Here is a 27009-nt window from a genome sequence, read left to right as displayed (position 1 = left end):
CCCCCAACCCGGTATGTGAGTTTGTGAGCAAGGGCTGAAGATGTGTCATGGATCATTTGGGCCAGTGCTTTCAATGACATATGAAATCGAGCAGGGCTCTGGAAAGGGGGTGTGACAAAATTGTGCTCAGCGTGGTAAATGAGGGGAGAGGGAACTTCGGCATGGCCACAAGGAGCCCACATGCATCTTCAACTGGCTATTGAATCATAAATGGGTGTTGCACAAAATCAAAAGGCATTTTGGGAACACAAGAATAAACACGGCACATTAAATATCACATAACCATGACATTTATTCAAATCTGCAACCCTCTTCTCAGCTTATAACACACACTGACCTTTCTGCTTATTTCATCTTTAACAACATCCCTAATAGTAAAATGACTGCAAATCCGGAGTGCTATAAAACTATTTGGACACACGACCTTTTCAGGGTCAAGTTCTGGCCTCTAGGCATGGATTTCTGTCACAGCCTGTTTGTCAACTCATAACTCGAATCACCTGTGCACCTGCTCAGATGCTGGGTGCTTTTTCACAGTAGAGCTAGAGGCTGGGAAGCCCCGGCTAATTGGTGGCTTTTGGAGACTGCCGTGCTGTGTTCCGCCAAGACCCGGCACACTTTAAGCCCTTGTGTGGGCCCCATTTTAACATGATGTTTCGGGGTACGTGAGCATTTGCCTAGATTGGGGAAAAGCACTCTAAGGCACCATTGGCAGGCATACATTGTAATAGATACAGCCAGGGGCCAGTGGTTGGCAGCTGCAGATTATCACAGCACGGGCAGCCAGCGGAGAGCTGAAACACCAAATGTCCACTCAAAGCTACTAACCAGTCTTTGTCATCAAGGGGCTAATGTAGAAGAAACCAAAGTAAAAAGGCACCAACGTGATAAAAGTGATGTGGATACCACAGAGGTCAGTGGGGGTGACGTACCTGAAGGGCTACAGCAAATGCAGCTTGTAACATGTACACTCAGGGTGCACATTTAATGCGCCAAATGAAATAAATATCTTGTAGTTTCATAGGACTGTCATCTGCCAACATACGGGCAGCTGCTTGGCACCCATTTCAACTGGAAGGGTTGAAGGCCCCTAACTGCGTACTTGTGTGCTGGCAAGGCCGGCAGCTGATGCCTGCTCTAAATAATAACACAAAAGGAAAGTGCATCTGTAATACTGGTGCCACACCTTTATTTACTCATTTTGTCTTTGTAGCATTTTAATTTGTGTAATAAATATAGGGAACAGATTTAGTTTTTTTTAATGTTATCCCAGATTGCCCATTTTAAAATTGCATGGCATTTTACCCCATTGTTTTCAAATTTTGTTGTAAAATGGTCCATTTAAAAACATTATTTTGAACCTTTTCTCAGGAGAGAGCTGCACCCGTATTTCCTACATTCCTAGTGCTCCCTCACTACGCTCAATCTCTCACACTAATTCATGGGAGATGGTAATGCTCCTCCGCTTAAAATTATTCAGCTGCTACCACTGACCTAAAATTGTTTACAAAGCCAATTACCGCTGCGGATGCACCCACCGTCTTGGCACCAAAAAGCTGCCTCAACCGTTAGCATGTGCATAATAATTTTACTGGTTTGCACACAGTGCAGGCTGGTACCTTTGGGGACCAGGGGACGGACACTGCCACCTACTTGCTGTTACACTAGGTGAAAGATGTAACATAGAAAACGTACATCTTTCATCTTGCGCACTGATCAGGTCCTCCAGTTGGTAGCATGGTCATCAGTGCTTTGTCCATGCCTTGTGGCCCAGGTCTTCCTGAGGAGTCTGTGGAGTCTGTGGCACAGCCTGTGCTTCCTTGAGAAGTTTAGTGGGGGGCGGCCCCCTGGCAGGGGGATCCTCACATTTTTTGTTACACCAATGAATGCAAACAGACAGAATCTCTGGGTTTTTGATTTTGAAATGTAGGCAGGTCTGGCGCCATGTCTGAAGGAGATTTCTTAGATAGCCACAGATACGCAGACTGCTCAGTCCCAGATTATACACATTACAGCACAATGAGAAATGGCAGTTGCTCTATGTCTGCTGTGCTCTGCTTTCCCAGATTTGATGTGGTCTCAAATGAAAAGGCCAGCACCATTGGAAAACATACAAGGAAAGACTGAAGCTGGGGAAAAAGTCCTGGTTTTAATCAGTGGTAGAAGTGTACCAAACAAAGTAGTGCAACTGTGACCTTAGAGGAGGACGGGGTAGGCAGGAGCATAGTGCAACATGTGACAAGGGATTGCGATCAGGCAGCTGGATGGCCAAGTGGGTGGAACAGGCGAAAGAAGGTGGTGCCCCAGTATTATATTGTTTTTTTTTCTTTTCTTCATCTGTCACATTCAGTGGAATCGTTTATATATTGCCTAGACTCGCTGAAAGTATCTCCATGAGAACCTTTACCTAACATCTATCTGAACTGATGCCACTTCAACAGGGCCATATAAACAGAAATAGCTTGCATTGTCATTAACAGAATTTGGTCATTTACTCCGAACCCTTTGTCCAAAGAATGAAAGTCTTATCATCTCTGGTCTGACAGAGCTTTTGGGATGAATAGTCTGTGATCCTCCATAGGGAAAAGTCTCTAGAGGAGAGGAGAAAGAAACCCTACCGCAGCCAGTGATTTAGATGAGCATGGCAAGGAGAACGGGTGAACCTACGCCCTCTGCCTCCACGTACTCCGTACCTATGGCCAGGGCATATGGTGGTAGGCGTGGTCTAACTTGGTGGGTGGGGTATACCGATTTTGGGGCGGAGCTTAGGGGCTCCCATTGGGAAGTCTCGCAGGGGGGCCCCCACCTTTTGTGTTACGCCACTGGCTCCAAGTGGAAATTAAGTTCTGCAATGAACTCTGAGGCCAGCACAAAGGTAAAAGAGCAATTCCGCAATGCTCTTTCAAATTAAAATAAACACTGCATTGAGATCCAAGCAGTGCTTAAGTAGTTCTGTTTCCGGTGTGGGCGGGGCCACCTGGCGTCATGCTCCAAGTGGAAATAAAGTTCTGCAATGAACTCTGAGGCCAGCACAAAGGTAAAAGAGCAATTCCGCAATGCTCTTTCAAATTAAAATAAACACTGCGCTGAGATCCAAGCAGTGCTTAAGTAGTTCTGTTTCCGGTGTGGGCGGGGCCACCTGGCGTCACGCTCCAAGAGGAAATAAAGTTCTGCAATGAACTCTGAGGCCAGCACAAAGGTAAAAGAGCAATTCCGCAATGCTCTTTCAAATTAAAATAAAATCATTACCCTTGTATAATTCTGTCCATAAACAATTTGTTAACTCCATACTTTGCTTAGTCGCTCCTTTTTAACTTCATTTTTTTATTGTGTTATAGATCACTATGAACGTTTCATAGGTTAAAAATCGAAAAAAGATACAACAATAAAAGAATTGCACATCAAATAATTACAATTCAGTTTAAACATATTCATATCATACAACAGGCATCCTAGTAAGAATATACAAAAGAAACAGTAATAATTCTAATTATTACAAAATAATTACATATCAAATAATTACAATTCAGTTTAAAAATATTCAGACAATATAATCATGCTAGTAAGAATTAAAAAGAAACAATAATAATGAATAGTCACTACATCTGCCGAGCCACTTACCACCTCATCACTTTGTAGTTTCTATATGTCACGTGTGGGTGATGCAAGGTCATGGTCAGTGTTGGCAAAGTCAGATATCTAAATATGCAACTAAAATATGGAAGTCTTGTACACAACAAAACCGTTTTCAAACAAATGTTTTTCAAAGTGTTTTCAGAGAGTATCGCCTATAACCCAGGGGGGGGGGCAGCGGAAGTTGCCATGTTAGTGTGCAGCTCTTCCGTGTTAGTGTGCAGCTCTTCCGTGTTAGTGCGCAGCTCTTCCGTGTTAGTGTGCAGCTCTTCCGTGTTAGTGTGTAGCACGTCCGTGTTAGTGTGCAGCTCTTCCGTGTTAGTGTGTAGCACGTCTGTGTTAGTGTGTAGCACGTCCGTGTTAGTGTGGAGATCTTATCCACAAGCCTCCATTTGGAAAAGTAGTTTCAATGACTTCTTCTCTCTTACATCCCCTCCCTCCCTTGGGGCAATTCCCCTCCTTTGCACATGGACTGTACATTCCTCCTGTTAGTAAGGAAAGATACTTGAAGATCTTACCAGCAGCACCAGGATGACCGGTCCTTGGTAAATGAAATCTGTGTAGACCCCAGCTCTTTTGCCAAACCAGCACCTGGGTAAGAGAAACTCTGGTTACATAACTGAAGGGGGGTGAGAGGGAGAAACGTGTAGCTTAGATGAGGTGTCATAATTATCCTTAATCAAGAGCACAGCACGCTGAGCATTCACCATTGGGCACATGTGGTCGCAACAGGCCTTGACTCATAAGTGTTGAGGCTCATTAAAACAAAAAAGTGTTAATTGGTTCCAATCTGTGCAATGTTCGTCATTTACACTGCAAATTGAGGGAAACAAGTGTTTAACCTAACAGGTCAATATGCAACCACTTTGTAGTGCAAATAAATGTAAATGCCTCCCGCAATGTGTTATTGAGGGAAACTTTTGAAAGGGATTCCTATGGAATCCGAGTGCTAAAACAGGTGGAATCCCTAAGAATCTATGTTTGGATGGCAGCATGAAAATGACATGCTGTTGTTAATGCATGTTTTTTTGGCAGGTGGTTCATATGTTCCTCACTCCCGCTCCACCTGCCTAAAGACCAAAAAAAGCCCCAAAGGTTAATCAGCGCAAAACCTTGCATACAACTTCTACATCGGGTTTTACACCTGCTTTTTTGTCTTTTGGCGATAAAATCAGCCATTCACCATTAGAGTCAGAATAACACTGTTTGGGCGCCTGCCATGCCCTACCAAACTGTTGGCCTCACCCTATCTGCCTGGTCCACACTTGAACTTTAGTCTAATCTTACCACACCTCTAGTCTATCCTTAACACTGGTTTGCCCTTACATTCTCTCCACTCTCACCAGCTTATGCTTTTTTTCAAACGTGACTATTGCATTTAATTATTCTACAGCATTCTAACACTCACACAGCTCCCTATCAATGTTTTTACATTTCTGGCCAAATTAATATTTTAAATTTTTAAAGCAAATGTCTTTATTGACTTCTAGTGTTTTGGCAGTTTAGGTATTGATGAACACCTGGCAATGGGCACAAAATTATATTTTTTCTGTACAGTCGAAGCAAGGCGCTTTAGAGGAAATTAACATTGTTAGGGCAAATACACATAATGAACATACAATTCTGGCGTTATAGTCTTACAGTGCTGAGTTTGTGAGTTTACACTCAGATAGTATCTAAATTCACTGCTATGGGACTGACGTCCAATCGTACGTAGCAGAAGACTGCATAGGGCCGATTCGCAAAGAAGTTACGTCTATTTACGGATGACAAACCTGGAGTCGCGAAACAGAAATTTGAAGGCTAGAAGATTTTAAATTAATCGAAACCACTGGCATTGCTCTTGGAAAACTCCAGGCCACCGGGTTTCAGCCTGCCCTGTCTTAGCTGCACCAAGCCTAATTTGCAAATGGTCTTTCACCTTCTTGACATGGCAGGCTAATGGTCTGGAGGGTTGTCCACAGAAATGACAGAGGTTATGATTCATTCTAAACCCTAAACATGGAGTTACTCATAGTAACTTCTTGGTGATTCGAGCAGACCTCACCATGTGTAAGCCAAGGGTAAGTCAGTTACTCATGAAAACTTCTCTGTGAATTGACCCTTTCGACTGTACTTTCTCTTTCCCATGTTCCCACCCTATCCAATTGTGCACACGATTGCTACCCGCATCATCGTTCCATCTTAAAAGAAAAGGGAAAGACCAACAAAGCCAGCTGAACCTGTAGAATATGTGTTGGGGGTGGGCACAAAGAAGAGCATGTTGAACGAGAAGGTAAGGTGCTAACACATTCCAGAGGGCACATTCTAGAGGATCACTGGCACATTCTCTAGGGCACATGTTCCGAATACCAAATAGTTGATCCAACTCAGACGCAGATCAAAGGTACAATTTACACTAATAATCTCGGAAAGAAAGTCCAGAGGATACCATTTTTAAAGACGAGGTATCAAAGGATTTTATTATAGCTGATACATTATTTTCATATACGAATTGAATCATGATTTAATCAGCATGATTTAATCAGCATGCTAGCGAGATTATTAGTTATACAAATACCCTAACCCAGAGCATGGGGTCCCCTGTGGCTTTCAGAAATATATACAATCTACACTAAGGCTGTTATTAAAGGGAACATTTGGATCTAAAATATTTCTTATTTCAATTGACTGAAGGAAAGATCACTTACTTTTCATTATCGTAATACAGCTTTCCAATGGCCCAGGCAACTATGATTGGGAATGGTATGCCTGCCAAGAGAAAAGGACAGGGGTCAGAACATGTACAAATGTAAAAACAATCCCACAAAATGGAGATCTACTACCACTGTTTGCGATGAAAAGGCTTCACAACTCACTGCCTTCTGGTTTTGACAGCAACCGGTTTTGACATGTGTGTGTTGAACATTGTGAAATATATGTTCAGAGGAGACAAACGGGACATTCTATTGTTTAAATACAAATACCAGCTGAAAACACTTGGATTCTAGATAAAAACAAAATTGTCTTAGTAACATTTTGCCAAAAGTCGGAAAAAACAAAACTAGATCCAGTGGAAGTGTCATAACGGCCATGTGGCTAGCCATATGTGGTAGTTCGGAGGTCAGACACTACAATGCACACTCCTTACTTCATGCCTCAACTGAGTAGCACTCCGGAGCTCCCCTGCAACAGAGTCCCATCGATCACCGTGGAGACCTTGTGTGCTGGTCTGGAGCCCTGGTCACATGCTTTATGTATACGTTTCCACTGTAGATGCCCTGATGAACAGGTTCTGAGATGTTGGATGTGAGCAGAACTCCACTAGAGGTGGCTGGGATGATGTCACAAAGTTGGGGGAGGGGACCAGGCTTAGGGGCATGCAACAGACTCAAGGATTCTGTTTGTTGGGCCCTAGCACGTGAGGTTCTTAGAGAGCACAATGAAGGAAGGTTGCAGTGAAAGATCAGGTAACAAGAGGTGGTCGGTGTCACACCTTCTAACATGGATGGTGGATCCTGACCACGTTGACTGGGGGACAAACGTAGATGGGAGGGCTCACCAACATGGCAATAAAATGGTATAGAGTCTGCCTAGTGATGTGCTTTAAGGATCCGACAGGTTGCGGCACTGAGCCAACAGCCAATGGTCTACAGTGCTTGGAGGAGTCCTGGATTTGTGGGGCTGTAGAATGGCGGAACCACTCAGGGAAGTGGAGATGCCTACTTCTTGATGTGGACAGCATAAATTAGGAACGTGTGAGGTGTAGTTCTCACACATCATGATATAAGACTACCACTCTTCTACTTTATTGACCAAAACCCAGGGAAAGCAAAGTATGCGTATCGTTACCTGCCATTTCATTCACATCTAAGACTTTATTATATTATATAAATTATAAAACATCTGTACGTTCTTTGAAATAATGCCTTACAGTATTAAATACACTTGACTTAAGGGGATATTTTCTTTTATAGTTTCATTTGACAACCCTGAAGAAGCCAAGGCCTGCATATTATGACTATTTGCCGAAACTAGTGTTCACTACTTTGCATGAATTATTGAAAACAAACGAAATCTTCAGTAACTTGACCTGCTATGCACGAGCCATCTGTAAGCATGATTTTTCACCCATTCACAGTGCACTACTACCTGTTCTGTGCATGTCTTGTGATGCATGTGTGGTGCCCCTGGATTAGGGCGGTGCAGTGTCAGCATTGGAATTTGTCAACAGCTTAGCCCTGAATCCCTTGCTAATCAATATGGCGTTTCATCCTAGATATAACAGTGACTAAGGGGTTTCCACAGGTCTCTCACAGGTAAGATCCAAGGAGAGAAATACGGGGAAAGTATTTTTTTTCTTCTGATTCACCACAGATTTCGAGTACTTGTTGAGAACCATATTGCTTTACATTTTAAGGAGTGAAAAGGAAGCAGAAGGCTGAAAGTTGCAATACCTAATATACAAGACCGAGCTCAGGTGGGGGGTAAGGCAATAAGGAATAAGGACAAAGCCAGCCTGGCCACACATGCTCCTTCCTGGGCAGGCAATTGCACTTGCTCTTTGTCCTCCAGATATTAGAAATACCTCTTAGAAGAAGTTAATTGACTTGTTTAAGCGGGCGGCATGCTGATGACATCATGGTAAAAAAAAAACTGAGTAGATTCCAGCTGCTCTTCCAGATACTCCAGTTACGCAGAAGGGTCTCCAGCAGTTCAAGAAGTGCTGCTCTGCACTTTCCCTTGCAATGCACTGCCACCCGCTGGCGGCACTTCTTGTTTCCAGATCCTATGTCCGCACTTGCTCCTCCTCCCCTTCCCTCGGCACTTCTCCCCTTTCCGCTCCCCTGCACTTGCGCGATCTCAATGTCACTGAGCCTAATAAGATCGTTGTCTTGTCCCCCCCACTTGTGTATGGGCGCGCTATAAATAAAATATCATATCATATCAAGAAGGAGAACACAGGGAGAGGAGGGAGTGGGAGAAACATCTGCAGAGCGATGGCCCTTGAGCTTCACAAATACCATGTGCATCATTACTGCAAGATTTCGCTCATACGGCTTAATATTTTAGACACTACAATGCTAAGTGGGCTGAGAGTACCGGTTATACAGATGGCAATGAACTACGCCCACTGTGTCTTGTCGCATTCAGGGACATGTCCGCAAAGAGCTTGTAACTACCACAGTTAGTGCTTGGACAAGAATGAACACAGATTCCATACTCGGCACAATGGCCTGTCTCCAAGGTGACCTGAATGTACCCTGAAGTACCCGGAACCGCAACCTCTTGTCAATCACCTTGTGACTATGAGAGTCTAAGAACGCAGACATCTCCCTCAAATTGCAAACTTTGGACCATCTCAAAATCAGAATGAGGGAACAAATAGAAAATAGTATGAATGAGTGTTTGTATGGATTTGGGGTTAGAGGATGTTCCGGTTGACTCTTAGGAAGGCGAGGAGGGTCTCGAGCGGAGGCACACAGAGGAGATCTGGGAACACATCTGGGAACAAAGCATGGCATTTATAACACTTTAATCTCGATTAGGGGTCGAGGGGGCAGCAGGTGACACGCATGTGCAGAAGATCCATATGTGGGAAAACCACAGCTGATAGTCTGACAGTGCACCCACGCCGACAAGTCCCTTCCTTGAGAAGCCCCGAAATAATACCAGCAGTACACGTACAAGCAGGTCCCGGAGAGTGGTCTCCAGAGAGGAATAGCAAACAAGAAACCTCTTCCCAGGAGAAGATCTTAAGATGAAAGATCCAACTGCTGCACACTGGAAATACAAAGTTGCAATCCTTCAGTTCCAATTAAAGGAATTTTCTCAGAACTAATGTGCAAAAGCGATCTAAGTGGGGACCCAGAGATAGTCTGAAAGCTAAAGTGCTCTCATGGTTATAGAATAAAGTGGCTCAGATCTAATGAGACCTGGCCATCCATGAATGCTGCATAGAATCGCGCTGGATGGATGGAACTCTCCCAAAGGCAGACTATAACATCGTGGGATGTTGTCCCAGCCTCTGTGTTAAAGATCCTTGCAGAGTGTATGTACCATAAAACCACATTTCACCCAAGAGCGCCGGCTTAGATGAAGCTTCGTTGTTTGTAATTTGAGTGTGGACTGTTTTTCTAATACTGGGTTGGAACATGTCGTTTTTTATTTGTATTTGTATTTTTGTACCTCTTTTGGAGTGTTTCTTTTTCACACAGAGACTAATATGTTGTTATCCATGATCTATGAATTGCTTCCTTTTGTGATGTTATTTCTTCTACCATCATCTTTTCTTTTGAAAATAAATGTTATCCTCTGCACCAATGGCTCGTTAGCCGAAATGCGCTAAATAAAAAAGGTACACAATAGTTCTGGTTTTATTTATGTATTTATTTATTTAGTCATTGGTATAGCGCACATAACCCAGAGGCATCTAGGCGCTTTTGCTTAAGGAGGTTGGTTACAGTGGTTACTTACAGAGGTAGCAGGTTACAGTCCTTGCATGATTAGCTCGTACGTGTAATAGATTACAGTTGTAGCTTACATTGGTTACAGGTCACTTGCAGAGATAGTAGGTTACAGATATTGAATGATTAGCTCGCATAAGTAATAGGTCACAGAAATTATTTGCATTGGTTACAGACAAGTTCTATCTCAGTATTATCATTACAGGTTATTTTTTTACAGGTTAATATTATAATCCACCTTCATATGGGCCACAATCGAGAGCAAGGTGTCCTTGTTGATACATGTGCTCATTGCAATAAATAGGAAGCACTCAGCAGGATTCTTATCTTGCTTAAAACATCATCTTGGAGAAATGTACTGCCAAAGGTACTGCCAAAGCTTTCCTCATTTCTTGCAAAAGCCATCAAGTCCTGGGACCTTTCTTGTGGGATAATTCTGAACTGGCAAGTTCCCAGCACATGTGATTTGCTGCACTCATTTGATTCCATGTGTAGTGTTGATTGTGTTTTATGTTGGCTAACTAAAGAGGCTTATGCATGTACTGCCCAATCCCTTATAAGCGAATTTCCTCGGTCAGAAAATTGTTCAAAACGCTTACTTTTGAGCTATCCTCTTACTTTGCTATGATGAACTCCCTTTTGTAAAGGCTGTGTTTAAAAGGTAACCATTTAGCTGTCCCTTAGAAGTGTGATACATATCAATATCAGATCAAGCCCGTCTTTGGGTTGATCCCTCCCTCACGAGTAAGAAGGCGGGGCTATGGCAGTGGAAACTGCCAGCAGATATTTTACATGACCCCGTACTGGTGAATACGGTTAAAGAGAAAATCTTAAAATATTTACCCTCAACGACACTGCAGATACATCACAAGCAACAGTATGGGAAGCGTTTAAGGTGATTATGAGAGGCCCGCTAATTGCTCTCAAAGCGACTAGAGAGAAACAGAGCTATGAATGGGAAAAGGAGATAGAAGGGAAACTTAGTGACATACAGACATAGATCAAGTGGAATCCCACAATGAACCTGAGAAAGACACTGGCCCTCATTACAACCCCGGAGTTAAGGGTTCACAACAGCGTTAACCCTTAACGCCGGATTCCCACTTTAACGCCTGCTTTTGGCAGGCGTTAAAGTCCATGGCGCTAACCCGCCATGGTGCTAATTACGCCGCCGTAATTTACGGCGGCGTAATTAGCGCCTTCCCCACTCCCATTATGCCCTATGGGGCAAAAATGGGAATGGGGAAGGGAAAATGGGAAATGGGGATTTACCGCCCCACTCACCTTGGAATGGGGTTGTAAATCCGCCATCCACCATGGTGTAAACATAGTTTACACCATGGTGGTAAAGTTGGTGCACTTAGCACCAAGGTTGTAATGACCGCCACTGAGACATGTCTAAGGCCAACTGGAAACACTCTGCACGAATCGAGCAGAGAAAAGTCTTTTGTATCGTAAACATTGGTACTATACAAAGGCAAACAAAGCCAATGCATTATTAGCCAGACAAGTGAGAGCCAAACAGTACTCCCAAGCGAAGAAAAAAATCAAAGATAAGCAGGGCATAGCACAGACCCGAACAGAAGATATGGGGGAAATCTTCAAAGATTTCTACCAAACACTCTACACATCGGACAACACCTCAGGGCAAAATCAAGACTCCTATCTGAACACAATATCAATCCAACCAGATCACCGAACTGGAAAGACAACAGTTAGAAGAAGATATAAAATTAGAGGAGGTGAAGAAGGCCATACTTGAATTGCCCTTTAACAAAGCCCCTGGTCCGGATGGCTTTACATCAATCTTTAACTCGAAATATATAGATATATTGATCCCGATACTAACTAAACTATATAACTCTTTCAAAGAAATGGGGGTCAATGAACAAGGCCACAGTTCTGGTGTTTCATAAGGTAGGAAAGGATCCGACCCTGCCGGGCTAGTATCGCCCGATAGCACTGTTCAACATAGGTGCTAAGGTGTATACAAAGGTCCTGGCAAACAGACTCACACTCCTGCTCCTCAAAATAATAGGTCAGGACCAATCAGGCTTTATTCCAGAAAGGCAGACAAATGACAACACTAGAAGAATAATACACATGATGGTGAAAATAAGGATGACCCAGACCCCGGCCTTACTGCTTTCGCTAGATACGGAAAAGGCATTTGACTAGGTAGAATGGTTGCTCCTGTTCCACATTATGAAGAACATGGGATTTGGGGAACAATATATGGAAATGATACAAGCCAATGATAATACCCCCAGAATTTGAGTAGCCATAAACGGAGAGGTAACCGACAAACTGAGAATAACCAGGGGAACTAAACAAGAATGTCCTCTTTTCCTGCTCCTGTTTGCAATATTCTTGGAGCCTCTCCTAATTCGAATATGAGACACAGAGACCATAAAGGGCATAGAAATGGTGGAGAAACCCCATACAGTAATGGCATATGTGGACGACATGTTGTTGTATTGTCAGACCCAGAACGGTCACTAAAAGCATTGATGCAGGAATTGGAAGAGTTTGGCACAATCTCAGGATTAAAAATCAGAACTATTGATTCTATCTGGGGATTGCGATGCGATAACAAGAATCTCAACCTCCTTACACCTAAAGATTGCAGACATAGGGATTAAATACCTAGGAATCACCCTAACGGCATGAGTGGGACATCTATATGGGAAGAACTTTCCGCAACTACTGGGGAGAATAAAACAGGATACACAGAGATGGAATCTGCTGACGATCCCATGGTGGGGTCGGATGAACTCAATAAATCCCTGACCAGAACAATTATAGCATTTATATGGAAAAAGACCCCCCAGAGTGGCAAGCACAGTGCTGACATCATCAGAACACATAGGGGGACTATCTCTTCCGCATTTCCGCAAATACTATGAGGCGGCCCAGCTGTAGGTACTAAAAGAATGGGTCCCGGCGGACACACACACAATTTGGACAAATCAGGACAGGGCGTTGGTGGGATACCTCTGTCAGATATGCTATGGAGAGAGAAAAAGCATAGACACCCAAACCTAGACATATGGGACAAAAAAGCAAAAAGAGGCAAGCTAACGGAAGCACCAGCGCCCTTTAAACCCAGGTTCGGAAACCCGGAATTTCCTGCGGGCATAGAAAAGGGGGCATACAAAAGGTGGGAGACGGTGGGATGTACACACATTGGAGCTATGTGGCAGACCAAAGAAATTAGATCGTTCGAGGACTGCAAAGCTTTGCTGGGCCTGAAAGCTAAGGACAGATATAAATACAGCCAGCTGAGACGTTGGCTGTCGACCCCACCCATTAGGCAGGCGGCGACCAGAGATCTAACCCCTTTTGAGCATTACTTAATGACTCACACAAGCACAAAGGAACTCGTCTCAGCCATGTACAAGTTTTTAAATACACAAAAGGAGGAGATCCAATGGAACTATATGAAAAAGTGGGAACATTCGCTAGGGGAAACCATTTCCAGAACACAACTAAAAAAGGTTTACAGACATGGCATTGTGGCGAGGAAACATCTTTTGCCTAGAGAATTTCTCAGGCATACGCAGCCGCTCCACTCGCTGCAGATGAGCTGTGTGCTCCACCTTTCACCTTTGTATAATGGGGCCCCGAGTCCCCAATGTACTTTCGTGTCCAATAACCTGACTATTATGTTGTTTTGATTGCAATGGCAAGCAGAAGCTTTTGGGTTGAATGTTTCGTCCACAGTTAAGTTAGTCTAGTTGATATTTTGAAACATTCCTTTCCCATGGAGCTAACGTGTTATCCAGAAGGGTTGTGGGAGAATCCACCGGCACATATGTGCCACCTGGCCAGTTAGAATCTGCTCTTCGAGTCCTGTATTTTCTTTGCATTCAGGTACCTGTATTCATGGGCTTATAATAGCAAAAAGCAAAACTAGGCCTCCGAATGCTGAGATCACTGGCCGATCATCTCCTTTGGGCATGTTGACATGCATTTCATTTATATTTAAATCTAATGTATATAACAGAAACAGATGTCAGACTCCCTAGTTCTGAGAGTCCTCCTTCTAGCGACAAGGGATTTCTTCACAAGGTAGGAGGCTTCTTTGCTTCTGAGTGGCGTTGCATGTTTTGCAGGGCAGTGAGAATTAGTGAATGGGGCTCAAGTCAGGTTGGATTTTTTGGTGTGTGCTGCACCGGAGTACCGTGGTCAATGGGAGTGTGGGTAACTTGTAGGGAAGGTATTTTCCTTAACAGGCATTTCATTCAGGTGACCAGTTCTACCCCTATGCAAGATGGCATGGAGGAATCTAGTCATTGATTGGTCAGAGCCTCTTCTGGGAGGCTGGGTGGAATTCTGTAAACATTGTAAATTGCCTTCTTTCCATAATCCTTGGATCAGCAGGTTGCAGTTAATAGAGGCTCTTGAACTGGGCATTTTCTGAACCATAGAACTAATAGCAATACAATCTCTGTGGAGCATGGTCCTGATACAACTGGTGGAACCAATAACTGTGTTAATCTGCCTCTTTCCTCCCTACGCCCTCTTCAACTAATCCAGAACAGGACTGCAAGATTGATCTTTGGCCTCAAGCACAGGGACCACATCTCTCCAGCCCTAAAATCTCTCCACTGGCTCCAGGTGGTTGCAAAGTTCAAATTCAAGACCCTTTTGCAATAACCACAATGCTCATTCTGGGGCCTGAGACCTCTCTACATCCAACTTTCTCTCCCTAAATACCTCCCTACTCTGCAGAGAGTTAGAGCTAGAGGACCGAGCACTCTAGCTTCGGTCCTCTAGCTCTAACTCTCTGCAGGTCGGACGTTTCTTCAAGCAGAGAGTGGGGGGTAGATCTTTGTCTTCGGCAGGAGCCTCCCTCCGGAATGGCCTCCTTGTCCCCCTCTGACTTGAGCCAGATCTCTGAGTTCCAGAAGCTTCTCAAGACCTTCCTTTTCTCCTCCTTCTTCCCTCTTCCCTTCCCTTGCTAGTCCCCACCTGACGCTGCAACTGGTTGCCTGTGTCCCTTATGAGTCTTACTGGGGCCAGGCCCTCCTCTGACCGGTCTCCCCCGACATCTTTTAATCAGCACTTGCGGTGAGGCACCCTTCCTGACTAGCCTACTAAATCTGGTCCACCCCCATCCTCGCACTTGTGGACCCCACACCTGGCTCCCTGGGCATTTGGCCCCCGGGTTCCCCGTAGCACCTGCCCAGCTCCTGGGCCTCCCTCCCTCATGCACTTCTCCCATCCTTCACCCTGATCTGCCCACCACCTTTTTTGTCTTGTGGCACACGCCTGGAACCCCTTTTTGCTGTATAGGCGCCATACATATGTTCAATAAATATATAAAATAAACTCACTTATTTGGAAAGGATTTTTCTTTTTTTTTTAAACTGAAACAAACCTTTATAGACTTTTATGTGAACTGGGAGCTAGTTAATACAGCTGCAGTTAAATCATAAGGTGTTTCTTTTTTATTGGAAAGCAGTAAGCAAAATACTTTTTTGCTCTACAAGAGAGACTAAAAGATAGAACTGTATTTAACATGGGAAATTCTACCTAAATAGGGCAGGGCCTCAGAGCATTATTTGGTGTATGAGTACTAAGGTGTTGGTTTATTTAAGTGTGTGTGTGAATTCTAGCGAACAGTGGTCTTGGCTAGATGACAGCTAATGCTGTGGAGAGCTGGAAAACAAAACCCTACAGAGTGGGTGAGCGCATGTTTGGTGTGCACACATGGAATCACCAAAATAGTTCAAAAATAAAATACAGAATGGGAGATTTGGCTGAATTTCAGCCGTTCAAAATTCTGAACGCCCGAAAACTTTGACCAAACCCCCCATTCATTTGCAAGGGCTGCAGGGGCTGCAGGGGTTCCCCCCGTAACCTTGTTCACTATACTGTGAGTGTGGGTTGTGGAGGTGTCCCCCGCAGCCGATCCCGTAAAAAGGAGAAAAAAAGGAAAGGACCCTGAGGCACAGGTTCCCGATCACAGAAGTGAAAGGGAACAGTCATCGTAGGGGCACAGTGAGTCTGTGGCACAAAGCGAAGTGTGCCGCTGCAAGGTAAGTAGAAGGCTGGGAGTGGGGGTGTTGGTGAGGGTGGTGGAGGGGTTGAAGTCTGAAATGTTCAGGGGAGAGAAGACAAAGTTATTTTCGGAAAAATTACTTTCGGTCTTATCTCCCTCGAACATTTCAGCTACAGGCTTCCAACCCCAATCCTGCAGGCTGAGAGGGGCGCAGAGCTGTCGGGTGTGCGCTAGTGTACAATGGAAGTGTAAGGGTTGCTGGGCAGTGACAAACAAAGTTGCTATAAGACTATTCCCCAAAGCAGTGTATGTAGTTAATTTACTCCCCAAGTCTGTTATTTTTACTTAAAGAATTTAAAAAAGAAATGACAAGAGGTAAACGATATTTAGAGCACCTTCTTTCTGAGGAGAGAGATAGAAGAGACAAGAAAGATTTTGGCTTGCTAAGCCTGTAGTCAAGACCACACTGTTTAAAATCAGAATTTGTAAAATGAAAAAGCAAAACCATTGTCACACCATCTCAGCTCAAAACAGAGGCAACCAGGTACTTGGGAAGATTTCTGAAATGGGGGCCGGCAGATCAGTGAAATCTAACCAGAATTGTTTATGTTTTTTAGTAATACTAACTGGGAAGGTGCCTCTTTTTTGTTGTTGGGAGTTGATCTGGTATAGGGACAATATCATGTATAAACATAGGAAGATCGGATCAACTACCCCTTTCTCAATCCATCCTTTTTCCGAAATGTAGGTGAGGTATAACAACTCTTTCACATAACTCATAAAAAGAGATGAAGTTTCCATGGCATTAATGGTATTCACTCATATATATTTTTATTCAAACAATCTAAAAAGATTTTTAAAAAAACTTTAAAAAAAACAATTGAAGAACAACCGTCTTCAAAACAATACAAATTCATTAACAACAAATGTTTTTAGTGAGGTTAGTATGTGACAGAACCATTGTTTTTTCTTCAACAATTGGTTTTTCAGGTTTTTATATTGTTGTAATCATATAAACTTTTTTCGATACGTCTACATAAATACATATGTTTCGGCTTTTCTCAAAAAAACTTTAGAAAATATCTCTGGCATCACAGTTTGAGCTTTTAGCCATCTTCAGGACAGGAATAGGTTAACTTTTCAGCTGTCATCTCACAGAAACTATGGTATCAGGATTGTGTGATGGGATTTCGGAACTTCAGTTACTTCTCTTTTCGACAAGAAACTTTACTTCTTGTCCCATAGGGACTTCTAGTCTACAGATAACGGACTTTGGATTTTACTTAATCGTCCAATCTGTCTTTTTTAGTTGGTCAGGTTATATGTTTCTTCCTAATTATTAGGCCGATGCCTGTTTATTCACGTCATCTGTTGCAGCGTCCCCATCTCACTCGGTACCTGTATACAATTTTTCAGTACCAACAGTGAGTGAATTCGGGTGAATCTGGAGATGTGTTGCTTATTTTATCCACTTGCCTCATCCCTTCCTGAAGGGCTTTGTGTGCATCTGTTTCTTGAAAGGTTGCAGTCATAAGCTATAGGAGGGTGTTGTGGGGTCACTGGATCAAAGAACTAGGACCTGATAAAAGCCCACAAGAACATCAATGGGCTGGACCCGGCCACCACATCAAGAGGAAGAGAAGAAGAATTGTAGAATTGCAGGATCTTCAGAATTTTGCAAAAGCTAAATTGGTCCAATGCTGCAGACCTTCACATGTAAAACCTTCCATATCTTTGCACACTGGACCTGAACGGAATGGCTGTGGGGAAGTGGAGGGAATGATACATGTCCAATATAGAAATATGGATTAACTCCTATTTATTTTGGTGTGGAATAGCAAAGTGTGGGTTAGACAAACACCTAAAGGGAGTAGAGGAAAATCTAAAACTAAAGAGGAACTTCTATATAAAACATTGTCAGGATGGGCTAACGAATTAAGTGGGGTCCTTGGCCGCATCCATGGCCTGAGTCTGTTCAGTGTATTCAACATAAAGGTAAAAACGTATCCTCACAAGTCCTTGTACATGCACGGACACCCAAGTCTCCAAAGGAAGTTTCTAACGACGACCAACTGAACCTTCAACCTTGCCCTTAAGCTCCCTGGATAACTCTTAGTCTAACAAAACAAGTGTTCAAATCCTGTCATCAAAGGTCTCAAACCCACTCTACAAATATACAGCCCTATTATACATATAAAACACAATATTGGAAGCGTCATCTGCCATTCTGCTCTAGGCTCTGTCTGGTCCAGGTTTCTGGTTTCACCAGAGTCGGCTTTCTTAAAGCTGTTTTTATCAAAGCTTACAATATTTCTCCACAGCTTTTAGCGGCACTGGTGTGAGCCACTTCATGGCCACTTGGCTTCTCAGGGACAAATCCTTGATGGGCCTCATGTCATCTTTCTGGTGGACCTTTACAGGATCTTGATTACTTATGTATGTATTTGTATTAGCAAGGGAGAATTTCCACCCTCCCTCAGATTCCTTTTCAGAAAGATAATATTACCTGTGTTAGGGGTCTCTCATTCTAACTTCCTCTGGGTTCTACTGGTTAGGTACCCCTGTCTCTCTCAGTGGTCTGGTTAGAGGCCTGGTGTAGGCTCCTCCTCTCGCCCATCAATATGTAGCAGCAGGCACTCTACCTTGCAGTAGGCAGAGGGTATGTTGCAATGTACACATCAGCAGGGCCACCTTCTGTCAAGAGGCAGGCTTCCTATGCTCCCGAGGAGAGTCGTGCAGCATGTCTGCTTCCACCTGGTCCAAGATACCAACAGATGTGTCTCAGCCCCTTTATATCCATATGGCTGCGGGTGTGTTTGTGTCTTTCCTGTGATTGGTCCTTATCTTTGACAAGCTGTCACAGCCTCTCTGATTGCCCCCCTTTCACTTGGTTCTTTTAGTGGTAGCTAAGGTCTTGATTAGATTTCAATTTTCATTGGTTATCAGGAATATTGTCATGATTAGCAATAACATAAAGCTCTACGATTTTTAGTACAGCCTGTAATGTGGGCGCCATCTTGGAGTCTCTCCTTTGCTAATATGCAGTTCCATGGTGCTTGACCAGAGTGGGAAAGTGCTCAGTCCTATGCGCCTGAATGTAGTATCTTCTATTTACTTAGACCCCATCCACACACTCCAGCAGGTATACATCTCCATTTGCTAGTGGATCTCATATTTGGATGTGTATCTCACTCTGTTCAGTTAAGTTCCATGCCTGTTGTGACATGTAGTACTTAATGTTCTGTGCCTGCCAGCTTTTACAGGCTGATAAATTACAGCGTATCAGTGTAGGTGACAAGCCCAAGGGGTCAGGTTTCCTCTGCTTTCTGGGGCTCAAACCAGGCAGTGGCTGGACCACCCCAGACCTCGGTGACTCTGTCCCACCAGCATAAATTGTGGTACACCCCTCTTAGTCACCACATTGCTCAGAACCTTCGTCCATTTAAAGTGATGGCCCAGAATAAGAAGTTAATCCTGAAAGTGAAGATTTATTTTGGGAACTTTGGCCCTTCCAAGATGGCCGTAATTATACGGTTTGATTTAGGCACCTTTCCTGGCCTGCACTCCCTCCCCCCATTGGTTGCCTGGGCCCTAATAGCCCAATGGGAGCAACCGGGATGCGGAAGCCGGCACATCCACTGAGGCCCATGATGACATCCCCTGTCTGCTCCCTGTCTGCTTCTGGGGCGTTCCTGACCCACCTGTGTTGCCTGAGTGTACCCCCACCCTCCCCCTGGTTGCCTGTGTTGCCTGAGGGTACCCCCACCCTCCCCCTGGTCGCCTGTGTTGCCTGAGTGTACCCCTACCCTCCTCCTGGTCGCCTGTGTTGCCTGAGTGTAACCCCACCTTCCCCCTGGTCTCCTGTGTTGCCTGAGTGTACCCCCACCCTCCCCCTGGTCGCCTGTGTTGCCTGAGTGTACCCCACCCTCCCCCTGGTCGCCTGTGTTTCCTGAGTGTACCCCCACTGTCCGCCTGGTCACCTGCAAAGTAAGGCACTTTTGTATTTGCCCATTGCTGGACTGCAGGAACCTGTGTTCTGCTGACACCCTTTCAGATGGGGTAAGAACCATGTATTTGCACATTGCTGGACTTTTGCATCTGTGCGCTTCTGCCGCCCTGAAAGAAGGGGTAGGGACCATGTATTTGCCCATTGCTGGACTTTCACATCTGTGTGCTGCTGCCACCCTGTATGATGGGGTAGGAACCATGTATTTGCCCATTGCTGGACTTCTCATCTGTGAATTGCTGCCGCCCTGTAAGATCGGGTAGGCACCATGTATTTTCCCATTGCTGGACTTTCGCATCTGTGCACTGCTATCCCCTGTAAAATGGGATAGGCACCATGTATTTGCCCATTGCTGGACTTTCACATCTGTGTGCTGCTGCCGCCTTGAAAGATGGGGTAGGCACCATGTATTTGCCCATTGCTGGACATTCGTGGGCTGCTGCTGCCTTGTAAAATCGGGTAGGCACAATTTATTTGCCCATTGCTGGACTTTCGCATCTGTGCGCTGCTGCCGCCCAGTGTGATGGGGTAGGAACCATGTATTTGCCCATTGCTGGACTTTGACATATGCGCGCTGCTGCCACCCCGTGAGATGGGGTAGGCACCATGTATTTGCCCATTGCTGAACTTTCGCATCGGTGTGCTGCTGCCGCCGTGTAAGATGGGGTAGGCACCATGTATTTTCCCACTGCTTGAATTTCGCATCTGTATGCTGCAGCCACCCAGTAAGTTGGGGTAGAGACCATGTATTTGCCTACTGCTTTGTCACTGCATGTTTGTTGTTGGCGCCTTATAACATGGGGTCAGGCTTAATGATTGTGGTCACCATCTATTGCCTTTGCACTTTGCGTATGTTGTATCACCCCTGCACGTCCTATGAATTTGTAAGTCTTCTCTTACGCTTCCTTGTCTGTAACCTGAAACACTGTAACTAATCTAATAAGCACAATCGCCGAGATACCCAAGGGTTTTGCGCACTGTACAAATAAAATAAACCAAACTAAACCAAACATGCCATTTCAGTAAAGGGGCACAGGAACAAACATTGCTGTGTTGGCCAGAATGAGTGCTTTAAGGGATATCTCTGCTTCCACAGGCAGCTAGTGTAGTTTTATCAAACAAGAATAACAGGTTGGAATGCCTAAGAGTATTATTTACAATTATGCCTGTTTTATTTTGTAGAACTTAAAGACAGAGTAATAAGTCCTTATTGGCACCTATGAATAAGATGTTACAATAATCTAGCTTGGCTCCTACTATGGCATGGCCAATGTTGGCACAGTTCGACCGTGTCACAGAAGGCTTTACAAATGCTGGGACCCGAATATACATTTCAGATGTCTTTATTAAACTTTCCAAGATTCATGAGTTAGGAAGACTAAGGAAGGCCAGACTAATGGGGGACCCTAGTATACCCTCAACCTCCTTGTCGGATCCCTCCGTCCTAACCCAGGCTTCCCTATTTCATCACAAAAGATCTCAAATGAAAGACTAGCGACAGATAATTCCTACTGTCTGAATTGGTCATAGTCTAATGGGAGGGTCTAAAGGGTGGGCCTTTTCCATCTCACTCACTCTTAAGGTTCCTAAGTATGCTTGCTCCCATAATGTCTTGTGATGTTTTCCTCCACAAACACACATTCTCTCCCTATTCTTCCTTGACTCCACCATCCACTCTGTCTTATTTTCCTCTGCCTCTTCTCCCTCTACTGTTATCCAACTTCACCGCAAACTCCTAAGTACTCCTTTCCACCTTCCACTGTACAATGCCTGATGTCTCAGTCCTCCGGCTGCACCTGACCTCACCCAAAGACCTTTTATCCATCCATGAGATCAAGGGGTTTTTATACCCCGTCTTCTCCTGCTTTACCATACCTCCAGTTTCCATTGGTTCCTCACACTTGCTGATCTCTTGCGTCAATCGTTCCCTGCACTTTCCCTAAGGAATTGAGTTTGTGTTCCTGAGTTTTAAAAGTTCCTGGTAGGCCCTGCCACCTTTTCGCTTAACATTGCCAGCTCTGCGTCTGCAGTGGAACACGGCGTGGCTCTGGTGGGTTGGCTTCATCTTCCCAGCATTGCGTTCTATGTGTCTCCATGTGTGGTCTACTTATCACCGGTGAGTTGGGACTCATAACAGTTGTCTCTTATCTTCGGCTTGGTTCGTTCTTGACACAGGGCAGGAGTTTCTGTGTCTTGAAGTTCTGTGTCTTGAAGTTCTGAAAGATATGACAAAGAACGCCGGCAAAAAGAGCCTGCAAGGTATGGTGGATAATACAGTGTTACCAAAACACACAGGCAGCATTGTGCTTGGAGACGGATCTGGGTCTGTGATCCCCCCAACTGCCACTCTCCACCTCTTGCATAGGTCAGGCTCTAGGTGTGTCCGGGTAGGTTACCTACTCCAGGTTGAGAGGGGTTCCTGCTCGCCTTTGACAGGGTCATGGCCCTTACTCTATTACACCTGAGATCAAAATGAGTGAATATTCGAAGCATTCAGTAATACAAGGTAGAAGCTATTAATGCATTTGCCTCAGGGGCTATAGTCAGTTTTGTCGAAGGTGATGTCTACAGATTATGTTCTTTACATCTGATCAATACTTGTTTGACAAAGAGGATTCCAAAGACACAGAGATTTCACTTTGGTATTAAGGGGAAACTGTTATCATCTGGTTTAGAGGAAGCTGACTCCTGAATTCAGGCCTCAATACTTTCCTAGAGGGATGGATTGTGGTTTAAGTTCACTATGCAATGGCCCATGAAGTTCAGCAACACCTGAGTGTTGTCCACATAGTTGCGAAATGACACTCCCTCCCTAATCAGCATCTGTTGATTAGGGAGGGAGACGTTTAATAGAAGAATGAAACAACATCAGTGACAAATAGGATCCCTGTGGGAACACGCATTACATACATACAGAGGGTTCTTCATGATTCACAGTAGAGGATTTGCCACTGATAATAGAGAGGGGCCAGATTTTTAGTACAGTGCCAATTTGGACCTCTAAGACTAATATATCTAATAAAGCCTCATGGTCAACTGTGTTACTGATGGCCGATAGATCCAGTGGTATCATCATACCAGAACCATATAGCCTCCATCACACGTATCCTTGCATTAGTATGATTTGGCTAAGAAAGATTGCAAGAGAAACACATGCTTTATTGTGAGTGAGAGACCAATTGTGTTGTACTCTACAATATTACTACAAACGTTGATTGAGTATGTTATCATGCAGAAAAAAGAAAGAACACTGAGGATGTGATGAACGTGGATTTTAGTTCGCATCACTGCATCCCATTCATACCCATGCCTGGCAGAAAGAGAGCCTGACGAGAGAGGATGGAGTAGCAACGCATGGTCTCTCTCAAAGGCCTCTACATCACTTGCTCTGAATGTGAACAAGGCACCGAGTGAATTGAGCCAACAATGACTTTTCTGATGTATAAGGTTATGGGCCTGATGCTTGCAGTTTGGTGGCCCTCTACTTTCAACCATAACATGAATTAAGTATAGAGATGCTAGAGCTAAGCAGAGGCTTGGAAAGCACCCAAACTTACACCATCCAATGCAGATGAACATCCACTTGCGGAGCTTGTCGGTGGAGTAGGTCAGGACAATTGCAGTGTGCAGATAGCAACCCTCTCCGAACATCCAGAAGAAATTTGTCACATAGAAGTAATTGTGTGCTGCGGTCACAAGCCGGCACCATATCTGCAAGGAAAGCGGGAGAGAGGTTAGATGTCTTTGGAGATCTTGTGTCACGTAAGTAATATAATAATACCAGAAACAATGCCGCTAACTTGTGGTGATCTTACAAAATGCTAGTAATGTGTTACGCGTTATGAGTTGATGTGAATCTGTGAGGATTGAGTGAGATGTTGCTAATGTATGGGAATTGTGTGAGTGGTTAGTAACATGTAGTGGCTGTATAAAATGTTGTTGATCTTTGTGAATTCTGCCCATTGTTAGTCACGATCAGACACACTTGCGATAAATCACTATATCCCATGCCTAAGGTTAGAAGATGAGCATGGGGAAACCAAATAGGGCCAGGTTCTACCACCTGTTATATGATGTAACATCCAAAAGAGAAAGAGGGAGGGCCCATAGGTTCCCAGCCCAACTCTATTGTGTATGGCATGTTCCACCACTTTGACCCTCAATGTGGCATGAACCATTCACCAGGCATGATAAAAGCCTAGTCTGCAGAAACCCCTAGGCATTGGCTAAACGTTCAAGAATCATAGGCCTGTTGTTAACCTGAATATCTCAATTACCAAGGCCTACATTGTGTAATCAACTGTAATGCCGCTCACTCGGATGATATCCGAGTGAGAGAACACATTGGAGGAGAGACCGAGAAGGGAGGAGGGAAGTTGCAGCAGATGGAGGTACCAGACAGGAAGCCAAGGAATGGAGGCAAAGGGGAGGAAGGGGCAGGTTGGCAAGGGGAAGGAGAAGAAGCAGTAGGAAGGAGCATGAGAATGGTTTGTGGTGTAGAAGGGATAGGATACGGAAGTGGGAGGGAGAGATCTCAAGAAAGACCTAGAAGTAAGAGGAAAGAATGAAGACACGACAGATGTGGTGCAATTATGGGAAAGATACCGAATAGAGAAAGAGAGACAAAATGACTACAACAATCCTTCTGGCTCTGGGTCTTACAGTGGAGAAACCATGCTCAAGTTGCAAGGGAGATTTAGTCCAGCTCCTAATTAACGTATACATTCAGGAAGGGAAGGGGAGATGCAAAGACTGAAGAAAGAAGTTCAGACCTACTGTCCTGTTAACTAAGAACCTTGGCCATAGCCTGTTAGGGGCATAGCTCAGATCCTGGTCTAAGTAAGAGCATGTTTAAAGAGAGAAAAGGCAGGTTTACGTGGGACCCAAAACCCCTGAACCTTGGGGTGAGGTGAACCCCTGGAGATTGAGTGTCAGTAATGGGCTCTTGTGTTAGTGCATCTCACTGTAACCTGTAAATTCTCACATGACCGGGGAGAGAAGCATATTAAAACACTCAAATGTAGAAACTCTGTGAAGGTGCTTCATGGGACGACAATCTTAGGGTAGTGTGCTGTGGGAAATGTGTACACCCTTGGGACTGTGAGTGATGGCAACCACACTTCCAGAGTGATAGATGACTAAATTTGGACTTTGAATTTTTCAAGATTAAGGAAACTTGGATTAAGATATTATGGCACTCTTTTGTTGTACACCTGAAGTACCATTGAACTTTTGTAGTTGGATACATTCTTGGAATGTTTTGGTTTTCTCCCAATAGCCCCCCCTTCTCTTGCCCCTGTAGTTTATGAGATTAAACAAGAAGGCAAAAACCTGCTTTGTCTCAAGCTTTCTGGTGATCCATGTCATCCCTACGACAGTACACAGACGGATAGAGGCAGGATAAAAGTGCAGGCAAGGGCTTAATCCCCACCTCGTCATACGTATTTTTTTTAAAATTTATTTTCAAAAATTTCATAACAGAGAAACAGTTTGTACATAATATAACATCATGTGAAAATCATAACAAAGCCAACATAACTATATACACCAGAAAACCCCCCTCCCCCCAGGAGTCACAAAACAATCAATAAACTGGTCTAATATAGTAAAAGAAATTTACCCCAAATCTTGTTAAATAATGCACTTTTCTTATCTCTCCAATACAGCACCTTCTCCATATCCGCTAAAGAGTGCATCTCCGAAATCCATTCCTCAATAGTAATAGGGTTAGATGCTTTCCAATGTCTCAAAATTAGTTTCTTCCCCACCATTGCCCCTCGAAAGATCCATTTCTTCTGAGAAGTACTCAGGTCATCCAACAAATCCTCACTACCCAACACTATTGTCTTAAAATCCATATGAACCTTCTCCTCCAAAATCTTTTCACAGATCTGGTCAAACTCAAACCACAAGCCTCTCACCCTCGAGCATTCCCACAGTGTATGCTCCAAGGTGCCCACCTCATGTAAACATGCCCAACATTCAGAGCTGTCACTCATCCCTCTTTTCATCATTCTCTCAGGTGTCCAGTATGTTCTATTCAAAATCTTTATCTGACGAGACCTATCAACAAGACTCAAAGAACACAATTTCACATTCTCACAAATACATGTCCAATCATCCTCCGTAATATCCTCACCAATTCTCCAATTCCAATCCAATCTCAAAGCATCATTAGACCGATAGGTCGACACAACCAGTCTATAAACATAGCTAACCAGGCCACATCCACTCACTTCAGGCACCCAACCAAGCATGTCTATGTTGATTCTCTTTTCCAAATCCACCTCCCCCACCGCCTTCCTGATCTTCCGATAGTCTGTCAAACAAAAAGTAGGAATTTCAAACTTCAACCGTATTTCCCTAGCCGTCATCCAATTCAAACCATTGAACAGATCACTAATCCAATGCACCCCAGCTAGATACCAATCCTGCCAGAACAAAGTTTTGCCTTCATGTGTAATGCTCGGGTTCAGCCAAATTGAAGCACTCGGATCTCTTAATGCGTTGAAACCCAAACACTCACACAAGTCCACCCATGAGTTCCGTAAGCTCCTAGTCAGTAGGCCTTCCACCCTTGCTCCAAGTGGCTTACTGGTCAAAATGGCCCTAGGCGACAAAGGGCCTATATGGCTAGACTCAGCACATATCCAATCCACATGTTCCGATTTGGGAGAATCAAATATATTCCGCGACATAAAAGCCAGATGGTATGCCTTGAAATTAGGGACCCCCAGCCCACCCTTAGACAAAGGCAATTGCAATTTGCTAATCTTCAGTCGTGGAGGTTTATTATCCTACAAAAAGTCCTGTATGAGTCTATCTAATTCATGCCAAAAATGCTTCTTAATATCTAAGGGGATCATACTCAGAACAAAATTCACTCGAGGAGTCGACACCATTTTTAAAGCATTCAC

At 44.2% G+C, this 27009-nt stretch overlaps 1 protein-coding gene across 1 annotated transcript in view; it reads right to left on the bottom strand.

Moving 5' to 3' along the window:
- Nucleotides 1-27009, bottom strand: part of CRHR1 (corticotropin releasing hormone receptor 1) — a 2003326-nt gene that overhangs the window by 392082 nt on the left and 1584235 nt on the right. The window contains exons 7-9 of the mRNA XM_069634091.1: nt 23650-23803; nt 6324-6384; nt 4152-4224 (exon numbers count right to left, since the gene is read on the bottom strand). Of these exons, the coding sequence (XP_069490192.1) occupies nt 4152-4224; nt 6324-6384; nt 23650-23803 (288 nt within the window). The remainder of the gene's footprint in view (nt 1-4151; nt 4225-6323; nt 6385-23649; nt 23804-27009) is intronic.

The sequence above is a fragment of the Ambystoma mexicanum genome, chromosome 13 (assembly GCF_040938575.1).
Source record: "Ambystoma mexicanum isolate Mex_15411 chromosome 13, UKY_AmexF1_1, whole genome shotgun sequence".
Taxonomy (NCBI): domain Eukaryota; kingdom Metazoa; phylum Chordata; class Amphibia; order Caudata; family Ambystomatidae; genus Ambystoma; species Ambystoma mexicanum.
Note: the sequence above shows the minus strand (reverse complement) of the source record. Positions and strands in the feature narration are given on the sequence as shown.